The sequence below is a fragment of the Sinocyclocheilus anshuiensis genome, unplaced genomic scaffold (genome assembly GCF_001515605.1).
Source record: "Sinocyclocheilus anshuiensis isolate Anshui unplaced genomic scaffold, SAMN03320099.WGS_v1.1 scaffold210, whole genome shotgun sequence".
NCBI lineage: Eukaryota > Metazoa > Chordata > Actinopteri > Cypriniformes > Cyprinidae > Sinocyclocheilus > Sinocyclocheilus anshuiensis.
In genome coordinates, this window is record NW_015547666.1 from 822,847 (window position 1) to 834,697 (window position 11,851).

The 11,851-nt window shown below is 43.7% G+C and overlaps 1 protein-coding gene across 1 annotated transcript in view; it reads left to right on the top strand.

Annotated features, from left to right (window-relative positions):
• LOC107702597 (sorting nexin-30) overlaps positions 1-11,851 on the top strand; it is a 25,797-nt gene that overhangs the window by 2,322 nt on the left and 11,624 nt on the right. The window contains exons 2-4 of the mRNA XM_016504966.1: positions 6,804-6,992; positions 8,402-8,512; positions 8,729-8,887. Of these exons, the coding sequence (XP_016360452.1) occupies positions 6,804-6,992; positions 8,402-8,512; positions 8,729-8,887 (459 nt within the window). The remainder of the gene's footprint in view (positions 1-6,803; positions 6,993-8,401; positions 8,513-8,728; positions 8,888-11,851) is intronic.

Sequence of the window (11,851 nt, forward strand, 5' to 3'; positions counted from 1 at the left end):
TTCTCCGTTATGGGAACTCCTTCCCTTCCAACCTTTCCTGAAGTCCTATTGGCTCACGCCAGTCCAAATGACTGTATGCAAATCACATGCAAATACTGACGCGCTCGAGAGGCAGTATGAAATGCGGTGCACGCGACAATTACGTCAGAATCTGATACTGAACGCAGCTTAGCTGATCGAGCAGCGAACACGGCGACCACCGTGATGTCTCGTTCCCGCTCTCAGGGAACCGAGGTTACGATAGTAACCGGAGCGTTCCCTCTCGAGCTTTCACGAGACATCACGGAGATATTTCTCCGTTATGGGAACGATATTCAATCCCGCTGTGAGAGAGGCTACGAGCAGCCTGTACAAGTCACATACTCAGCGAAGATAGAACACACAATTCCCACAACCAATAGCGACGCTTGCTAGGCGGGCTTGCATCTGATAGGTGGAGACAAGCCAATGAGCGTCTAAAGCCCAGCTATACTAAATTTGCATATCTGGTCAGTGATGACGTATGCTGCGCTGAGAAACGGCAGAAGCAACAACAACCACAGTATTGTGAGGGGGGGCTGCACAGAGATAACGGTGTTAAGCAGCAGTATAACACATAAGATGATGATGGTACACCAATCGAATTAGACATTGAATAGCATGGAGCTGCACTGAGTACAGGGCAGACAACAGCAACAATAGCATATAGGGCTGCGCAGAGTAATTACTGTGCGAGGCAGCAAACACACATGAATAGAGGTAGCATAAACGTGAATCAGTCACTCACCGGCAGCACTTGGGAGGCTAAGGACTGAGCGTCCAGCTTGTAAAACCTGGCGAAGGTATTCTGAGAAGGCCAGCTGGCTGCAAAGCATATATCCTGAAGACATACCTCTCGACCACGACCAGGAGGAGGAGATAGCTCTTGTTGAGTGGGCCCTAATGTGCAAAGGACATTCAAAACCTTGGCTTGTATAACAGCTGTGTTAGCGTCAACAAGCCAGTGGGAAAGACTCCTTTTTGACACGGCAAGGCCCTTCGCACAACCACCGTAGCACACGAAAAGCTGGTCAGATTGCCGAAAGCTGGCCGAAACGGTCAATGAAAATCCTCAAAGCCCTGACGGGGCACACCGAAATCTGAGCGTCCACATCACGCGAGGTCGGTGACTCAGAAGACAGGGCAGACAGCGAAACCGTCTGCGCTCTGAAGGGGGTAGATAGTGATTTAGGCACGTAGCTCGGTCTCAGCCGGAGAGTGACGCTGCAGTCACCGGGTCTGAAGCGAATACAATTGCTGTCCACAGAAAACGCATGTAAATCCCCTATGCGCTTAGCCGAAGAGAGGGCAAGAAGAAGTGCAGTTTGAGCGATAGCTCCTTCATGGCAATGGATGCTAAAGGCTCGAATGGTGGTTGTGAAAGATCTCTGAACACCACCTCTAGGTACCAGGGCAAACTGAAGGCCGGGGAGTGACGCTGCAGTCACCGGGTCCGAAGCAAATACAATCGCTGTCCACAGAAAATGTATGTAAATCCCCTATGCGCTTAGCTGAAGCAAGGGCAAGAAGAAGTGCAGTTTGAGCGATAGCTCCTTCATGGCAATGGATGCTAAAGGCTCGAATGGTGGTTGTGAAAGATCTCTGAACACCACCTCTAGGTACCAGGGCAAACTGAAGGCGAACGCGGGGAATGCAACCTCCTCGCCCCTTTAAGAACACTCACCACCAGCGTGTGCCTACCGATCGATTGCCCGCCCAGCGGGGAACGAAACGAGGCAATAGCGGCCACATAGACTTTCAGTGTTGATGGCAGAGATCCACTATCCAGTCTGTACTGTAGAAAACGCAGCACATCCGACACGGAGCAAGCAGCCGGGTCGATATGAACATCATGGCACCATTTCACAAACACTCCCCTCACCGGGTCCGAAGCAAATACAATCGCTGTCCACAGAAAATGTATGTAAATCCCCTATGCGCTTAGCTGAAGCAAGGGCAAGAAGAAGTGCAGTTTGAGCGATAGCTCCTTCATGGCAATGGATGCTAAAGGCTCGAATGGTGGTTGTGAAAGATCTCTGAACACCACCTCTAGGTACCAGGGCAAACTGAAGGCGAACGCGGGGAATGCAACCTCCTCGCCCCTTTAAGAACACTCACCACCAGCGTGTGCCTACCGATCGATTGCCCGCCCAGCGGGGAACGAAACGAGGCAATAGCGGCCAGTGTTGATGGTAGACATCCATTATCAAGCCTGTACTGTAGAAAACGCAGGACATCCGAAACGGAGCAAGCAGCCGGGTTGATATGAACATCACGGCACCACAAACACTCCCCATTTTAGAGCATAGAAATGTCTCGTGGAGGGCGCCCGCGCCTCTGAGAGCGTATCAAGCACACGAGAATGCAGGGCGGTCAGCTCCTCTGATATCCCCGAAGCAGCCACACATGATGGCTCAATAACTCCGGTTTGGGGTGTCAGGTCCGGGAACCAAGGCTGGTTCGGCCAGTTCGGGGCAATGAGTGTCACCGAAGCCTCCTCCCTGATCTTGCATATCACCAGCTGCATTATCTTGATAACGCATACAGCCTGGCTGCTGGCCAGTGCGATGTCAGAGCGTCTCCTTCCAGTCGGGAGTGAGACAGGGAGAAGAACAGCGGATCGTACGCCCCCTTGGTGATTTATGTACGACACCACAGATGCTGTCAGTGCTAATCAGTACATGTCGCTGTTCCAGCTGCAGCCATAAATCCATTAGAGCTAAGAACACTGCTTCCAGCTCCAAGCGGTTTATGTGCCACCGGCTCTGAGGTTCTGACCACAGCCCTGAAGCCGGCATGCCCTCGCACACTGCTCCCCATCCGCGAGTCGATGCGTCCGTCGTGACCACAACACGTGACGTCATCAAGCCCAGGGGAACCCCCCGGCTGAGGAGATCTTTGCGCCATGGCCTCAGGGCTTCGATGCAGCCACGGGAGACCGCGATACGCAAACGGTCCGAAGTTCACGCTGTCCAAGGAACTTGATTTCAGCCATAACTGCAGCGGGTGCATGTGTAGTAAACCCAGATGACATACTGATGCCGCTGCCATGAGTCCCAGCAGCCTTCACTTGAACATTACTTCAAGTGAACAGAGCTGCCCAGTCTGAAATGGTGCAAGGAAGACAATGGCCGCCGAGCGCTCCCGAGAGAGGCGAGCGCGCATCTCCACCGAGTCGAAGCACTCTCTCAGATAGGTTATAGACTGACTCGGGGCGAGAATGCTCTTACGCACATTCACACATAGCCCCAAGAACTCCAAGTGACGAAACAGTTTGTCTATATGGCTGTCTATACTGTGTCCCGTGACTGAGCTAAGATCAGCCAGTCATCCAAATAATTGAGAACGCGCATCCCACTCGCTCTGAGGGGGTCGAGAGCTGTGTCCATGCACTTCGAGAAAGTGCGCGGGGCCAAAGCCAGCCCAAACGGGAGAACAGAGTACTGGTACGCTGTGCCTCGAAAGCAAATCTCAGAAAGCGTCTATGATGCGCTGCTATCTGAATGTGAAAGTACGCGTCCTTTAAATTCACGGACGCAACCAGTACCCGGGGCGAATTTGCGCCAGGATCTGTTTTATCATTCTGAACGCACGCTCTGTTGATGGGCCTGAGATCTATAATCGGGCGGAGTTCTGCATCTCTCTTGGGCACCATAAAATGGTGGTTGTAAAACCCGCTCTCCAGCTCGCTCGGAGGGACTCGTTCTACCGCTCCTTTTTCGAGCAGGTTGCATACCTCTTGTCTCAGAACCAGGGCATTTCGAGGCAATGTTAGAGACTTCACCACTCCGTTGAAACGGGGTGGTCTGCGTCTGAATTCAAGGGCGTACCCACGCTCTATCACACCGAGTAACCAGCGCAACATTCCCGGAATAGTTTTCCACACGCTCAGGAACTGACATAGCAGCTTTAGCGGCATGGTCGTTGGATGCGCCGGCGGGTGCCGCGCGGCTATAACATGTGTGAGCAGCGGCTCTGCACCGCTCTGAGGCGGGGCGGGCAGCGCTACATTGACTGAGTGAGGAGGAAAGAGCTCTTTTGTGTGCATTTTTTAATGATCCCACACACACATCAAACACAAATTTGAACAATTTTGAGACAGCTTGGGGGCTGGGCCGATCGCGTAGGCTACCCTTCCCTCCTCTCTGGGCTGTCAGGACGACGGCTTGGCAGCTGACGGTGGGCGGGAGTCACGGCGCGAGCTCCTCCGCTTGCCGTAGTGCCTCTTCCCGGGTTCCTTTACACTTTTCTCCACACATCCGGCTCCTGGCAGCGGCGGTCGCGGGCCTGGTGTCCCTACACTGCGATGAACCGTGCGCCAAAGAAGACCTCGATCTCGCAGTCTGCTGCTGGAAAGCGCACCTCGGCATAACGAGGCTCATTGCTGTGCATGGCGCACTTTTTAACCAGTGTGGGCGGCGGCGTAGGGGCGTGAACAACTGACGTAATAGTCCAGCGAAATCTGGAAGGCTGATAAGATGCGCGCCTGGGCATCAGGTGACTCCTCGCCTTCGCGCGCTTTTCTGCACAGTCGCATCAGGTGACTCCTTGCCTTTGCGCGCTTTTCCAAGCAGGGGTATCAGGGGACTCCTCGCCTTCGCGTGGTTTTCCAAGCAGGGGCATCAGGTGACTCCTTGCCGCTTTACTGCTGGTGAGTGGGTAAGCGACTGAAGCGCTTGTCGCCGCACTGAAGCGGGGGCTGCATATCGCCCTGAATGAGTGAGAGAGCGGAGTCCTCTACACACGGCAGCCGCTGATGTGGGGCTGGTATCATGTGAATGAGAGAGCAGTGTCTTCCAAACACGGCAGCTGCTGATGAGGGGCTGGTATCCTGTGAATAAGAGAGCAGAGTACAAGGCAAAAAGTATATATATATACTTTATTAGAACAAAGCAGAAGCACCATACTTTTAGTCTTGAATGAGTGAATTTTCTAGTTTTTTTCTGGTTTTATGTCAAATATCTCCACAGTTAACTGTTCATCTCTAACTGATGAACCTCTTTTTGAGTTTTGAGAATCACTGCTTGGTAATAAAACCATGTTTGTTCATGATAAAGATATAGGACTGTTTTTGGATGTAGTGTAGTGTCTGAAGGATACTGATAGCAGAAACAAACCCTGTAGTGATAAAGATGATGGGTTGTTGCCCGTTTGTTTATCTTGTGTGTCCATTCATGTCAGTACTCGGAGTAAAGAGGCAGGTTTGGGCCGTTTCTGCTGTTCAGCAAAAAGAAGGTCAGCGCACTTGTTTTAGCACTCAAAAGTGGGCATGTGATCAGGAAAAAGCTGTCACAGTTTCCTAAATGCTGGATCTGAAAATAGGATGTTAGTTATAATAATTCCAACATTTTGCTGCAGGTTTCCTACGAACTCAAATTAGTTTAGAGTTGATTAGCATTTAAGCGTAAAAAGTCTTACACACGCACACACATACATATGTAAAAGATCATAACGTAAAAAACAAATCTATCTGTATATATATTGCAATAAAATATCTAAATATTAACTACAATAAATAAATATAATCACAATTTAAAACAACTGTTTTCTAGTTTTAATATATGTTAAAATGTAATTTATTTCTGTGATCAAAGCTGAGTTTCCAGCATCATGACTCCAGTCTTCAGTGTCACATGATCTTCAGAAATCATTCTAATATGCTGATTTGCTGCTCAAGAAACATTTCTGATTATTGTCAATGTTGAAAACAGTTGTGCTGCTTAAAACCATTTATTGAGTTTACCAAAAATGTTGAATTTATCCTGTTTATCAAGTTTGGCTTTATATTTTATTTTGGAGGGTTTTGTAGGGCCCTATAAAATCTGTTTTAAATTTTTTTCCAAATTCCGTTTTTTTCGTTTAAAATTTTCTGGATTCAGTTTTTTTTTTTCCGTTTTAATTTTTCTAGACTGTTTTAATGGTTAAATTAAATTTTATTCATCAAAAAGCATGTCTAATTAGTTGAAATAATGAAACTTAAATTATTAAATAGGCCCTATGAAATGTATGTTTTTTTTTTCTCAATTTTTGTATTTTTTATACCAAATTCTGTTTTCTATTAATTTTCTGGATTCCATTTGAATAATTTCATTAAATATTAATAATCAAAAGCATCTCTAATTAATTGATTTTATTTAAAAAAAAATAATCTTTTTTTTTCCAGAAATACTGTGTTGTGTATTTACATTTTTCCGCTAAATAAAGTTTGGTAAATAATCGTTCTAGTAAATATTCCTGTACAAATAATGCTTTAATAATAATTTTACTATTAGTAGTAGTAGTAGTACTATCATTACATTAAGTATTATTTCTGTCACGGTTTCTTCAAGTTAAACGGAACTTTTATTTTGACGGGTTGCTGTGAAGACCTTTAGGTTTCTGTTTGTATATGATATGAGATAGTTTAACTCAAAAGAAACCGTAAAATGCTGATCAAGTGACTCTCAGAGCAGTTCTAGAGATCATGTTCATGCCATTCATTCACACACACACACGAAGAACATGCAGGATTTATATTTAAATGGTATTTTTCATCACATTTTGATTTAAGTGCACTGACCTACTTTTGATTTATCCATCTAAAATTGGACAAATTCCGTGACATTTCGCGTTATTCTGTAATTTTCATTTTTATGACTGGATTCTGCGATTCTGTCTGCATTTTTCACATCACGGAAATCATAGGGCCCTAGTTTTGTGTGTGCACATTCACATTTACATTATTCTGTTTTCCAAATATCTGTGTTTAGCTCCATTAAGTCAAGCTTTGTTAATCCCGCCCCCAGGGCCTGATCCTGCCCAATGGGACTCCAGTAGACACATCAAGCCTCGCCTCCTCTTCATCTCTGCTGAACCGACTACAGCTCGATGACGATCTGGACGGAGAAACACGCGATCTGTTTGTGACTGTAGAAGACCCCAAGAAACACGTGTCTACTATGGAGACATATATCACCTACAGAGTCTGCACAAAGGTCAGAGGGCAAAGCTCACAGGCTTTACTGACAACGAGATGCTGTTATTATTTGTGCGGTTATATAAAGGTGTTATTTAAAACTTTACTTCAGATATCTGAAGGATAATGAGCCTCTTTAGACAGATTTTGTTGGGTGATTGTGGCTTAGTGGTTAATCCGAATGGTTGATCCCTAAACTATCAGCTTGTTCCAGTTTAACTGTACTTGTAAATCTGTGGCTGCTAAAATGACTAATTAGTGATTGGTATTTAGATTAGTTAATTGTCAAGAGGTCAGCTTTTCTCTTTTCTTCTAAGTGCTGTAGTTTAGCTCTTGTGGCGGTTGTTTGCTCACATTGTGATCAGTAACATGCTCACTGTGGCAGTTTCTGGGCTCAGAGTCACATAGAGGTGCTAATTAAAAACAGCCAATCACAGCATGGACGCAATGCATCTGAGAGTTATTTCCCATCAGCCCTTGGGAAACTCATTGCTGGGTTTTTTGGGGATTGTGAGAGAAACAGGGTTGAGATCATAGTCAAAATAATACAGTGATATATCATGGCTAAAGGAATACACCGACCAGTGTAGTTGTAGTATTATTTATATAACATTATAGCATTAATTAATATTTCGAATTGTTATATTTTAATTATAGTTTATTTAGTTTTATTTCAGATTTAGAGAATTTAGTTCTTTAACTTTTATTTCAAAAATTATTTATTTCAGTTAGGTGCAAAGACAACATTTCAAATTTTTGTTTAATGTTTTTAAGTTTAGTTTTGGTTGTAATTAATTAAATAATGGGAGTTCATTGGTCAGACAGTGTGGGAACCCGTTTTAAGACACAAAATATGTCCCACCACCACTGAGTCGTTGCTTAACTGTGTGTGTGATCCTGTCATCCTTTATTGTAGTAAAACACTTTACTATTTTACACTGTCATTCAGAAGTTTATTTTTTTAATGTTTTTGAAAGAAGTCTTTTCTGCTCACTAAGGTTATATTAATTTGTTTAAAAATACAGTAAAAACAGTAATATTGTGAAATATTATTTTAATTTAATATAACTGTTTTCTATGTGAATATATTGTAAAATATAATGTATTTCTGTGATCAAAGCTGTATTTTCAGCATCATTACTCCAGTCTTCAGTGTCACGTGATCTTCAGAAATCATTCTAATATGCTGATTTACTGCTCAAGAAACATTTCTGGTTATCAATGTTAAAAATAGTTGTGCCTCTTCATATTTTTATGAAAACGTTGACACATTTTAAGATTTCTTTGATGAATAGAAAGTAAAAAAAACAGCAGTAACATTATAAATGTTGTTATTGTCACTTTTCACCAATTTAATGCGTCCTTGCTGCATAAAAGTGTCAAAAAAAAAAAGTTATTGACCTGTTTTTGTTTCTGTGTGACCTACAGACCACCAGAACAGAGTTTGACCTGCCTGAGTACTCCGTAAGGCGACGCTACCAGGACTTTGACTGGCTGAGGAACAAATTAGAGGAAAGCCAACCCACCCATCTTATTCCAGTAGGTAGAGGAAGAGCCTTCACTGCACTGCTCTCAAAACCACTAGTTTTAATGCATTTGCACATTAGTACAATTAGTTATGTAATGAGGCATTTAATATTGTGGGGATTGTTTTTGCTCCAATCACTGATACACCAAGATTAAGCAAAATCTGCTATTTTCAGACCATGCGATGTACTACGTTTGATGTTGTTTCTCCTGTCTGCAATCCTTTAGCCTTTGCCTGAGAAGTTTGTTATGAAGGGAGTGGTGGACCGCTTCTCAGAGGAGTTTGTGGAGACCAGGAGAAAGGCACTAGACAAGTTCCTCAAACGTGTAGCAGACCATCCTGTGCTTTCTTTTAACGAACACTTCAATGCATTTCTCTCCGCAAAGGTCAGTGCTTTAAAGTCTGCATGAAATTAAACATTCACACTATCTGTTTTCTAAATGCATATTATAGACAGAGCTGGGTTGTAACTGATTACATGTAATCTGGATTACATAATCAGATTCCAAAAATAAAGTACTCGTAATGAGAGCATATTACATTTTATAATGCTTATAATCAGATTACAGTTGCATTTTATGGATTACATGATTACATACTATTCACACATTGGCGGTAAATCATGTAGAATTTGTTTGTTTTTGTTTAAAATGTTCCTTTCTAAAAATCCTACTGTGTGTCATACTATTTAGCTTGAGCTATATTCACAATATAGAATGGTTGTGTAAATTTGTATCGTAATTTTGTAAATTTGTATTGTAAATAAATTTGCAATCCCTGCATCTGAATTTGGGTAAAAAAGCACCTCTCGAGCAATTAGACCATGTATGAAGCAGATAATTGCAAGATGTAATGTTTAATGTATTTTATGATGTTGATATAAAAAATAGAATATATTTTCTTTTTCTTTGCTTTTTTTATATCAGTGCAGTATGTTTAATGGTAAGTTTAAAACAAGTTAGAAAAAAAGTAATCTAAAAGTAATCCAGAAAGGGGTCAGAATGCATTACTTAAAATGTGTAATCTGTAATCAGTAACAGACTACAATTTGTAAGTAATCTACCCAGCTTGTTGTGAACGATTCATCCGTGTGTTTTTTTTAATGTTTTGTAATGATGAATTAAATGCTATAAGTAGGTCTTGTGGTGAAACAATTCTTCTCTATAGTGTGATATGCAGGTCATATCCAGTAATTTAGTCAGCTTAAACTCCGCCTCTGCAAGGTCATGTTCATGTCCCGCCCTACGTTTTTTTTTCTGATAATTTTTCTTTTTTGAAAATCTTTTTCACTCAGATGTACAAAACAATACAGACGAAGAGATCTTCGAATCATTGCGACTTTAATATTCCTGAAGGGTTAGTTTTGAAGATCTCGAATGCAATCTTGCTCACCTGCGTCCTATCTGCACGACTTCTTCTATACCTCTGTCTTTCTCTGTGGGTCTCTGGAATTGTCAGTCTGCTGTCAACAAAGCAGATCTTATTCCTGCTATTGCTTCCCAAACTGCACTTAGCATCTTGTGCTTGACTGAGACCTGGATTTGTTCAGAAGACTCAGAAACCCCAGCTGCTCTATCTAACAATTTCTCTTTCTCTCACACACCTCGTCAGGTTGGGAGGGGTGGAGGTACTGGTCCCCCTTCATTTCAAACAATTGGAAATACTCAACCCACACTCCCCTATGCAATAATAACTCATTTGAATCCCATGCTATTACTGTAACAGCTCTGGTAAAACTCCATGTTGTAGTCATTTATCGCCCTCCTGGGCAACTGGGCACCTCCTAGAGGAGCTGGATGGGCTGCTGTCCTCATTCCCTGAGGATGGCAGTCCACTTATAGCCTTTGGTGACTTCAATATTCATTTGGACAAGCCTTATGCTGCAGATTTCCATTCACTCCTAGCTTCATTTGATTTAAAACGCTTTATCACCACAAGCACTTACAAATCTTGCAACCAACTGGACTTATTTTACATGCGCAGTTGTGTTGCAGACAACATTTTGGTAAAACCCCTACACACCTCTGACCACTACTTCATAACATTTAACCTACATCTTGCTACCTGTGAGCCACCAACCCCTCTGCCTGTTACCTTTAGACGAAACCTCTGTTCCCTTTCACCCTCACATCTTTCCTCTGTAGTGTCTTCCTCTCTTCCCTCACCTACCCATTTCTCTTCTCTGGATGTGAACGCAGCAACTGACACTTTATGCTCCACTTTAACTTATTGTCTAGACAATATATGTCCTCTCTCCTTCAGGCCAGCACGGGCTGCCCCTTCTAACCCCTGGTTATCCGATGTTCTTCGTGAGCATCGGGCCAAACTCAGGGCAGTAGAGAGAAAATAGCGCAAATCAAACGATCCATCAGACCATCTGATACAGAGAGAGTATGTATCAGTCTTTGCATTCATCTTTCTCTGCTGAAGTCCATACTGCCAAGTCTTCATATTTTCCCAACAAGGTCAACAGCGCTTCTGACACACGTAATCTCTTCAAAACATTAAATTCTCTCCTCCGATGACTTTGCCACATTCTTCACAAACAAAACTAGAACAATCAGCAGCCGGTTCTCAGGTCCACACACACAGGAACTCAAACCAACCACATCTACTGCTAAAACTCCCCTCTCCTCCTTCTGTCCCCTCACTGAGGCAGAAGTATTGAAACGTCTCCTCTCCCCAGCCATCCTACAACATGCTCTCTAGACCCAATCCCATCACACCTTCTCCAAGCAATCTCCCCTACACTCCAGCACTCACACACATCATCAACACATCTCTCCTCACAGGCACTTTCCCCACTGCATTCAAGCAGGCTCGGGTAACCTCCATTAAACACTTCACTTACAGATAGCTACAGACCTGTCTCTCGCCTTCCATTCATAGCAAAAACACTTGAACGAGTTGTTTTCAACCAGGTATCGGCATTTCTTTCACAGAATAACCAACTGGACGCTAACCAATCAGGTTTCAAAAGTGGACATTCAACTGAGACTGCGCTACTCTCAGTCACTGAAGCCTTGCGGATGGCAAAAGCTGATTCCAAATAATCAAATCTCATTCTGCTGGATCTATCTGCCGCTTTTGACACTGTGAATCATCAGATCCTCCTGTCCGCCCTCTCATCACTGGGCATCACAGGGATTCCCCGGTTGCAGATCGCATCAAGTTCAAGACATTAATGCTTGCATATAGAACAGCTACAGGCTCAGCACCCGCCTACTTCCACTCACTTCTACGAATCTACATCCCCTCCAGAAGTCTGAGATCCGCTAGTGAGCGACGCCTCGTGGTACCATCACAGAGAGGCTCAAAATCACTTTCCAGAACATTCTCGTTCACCACTC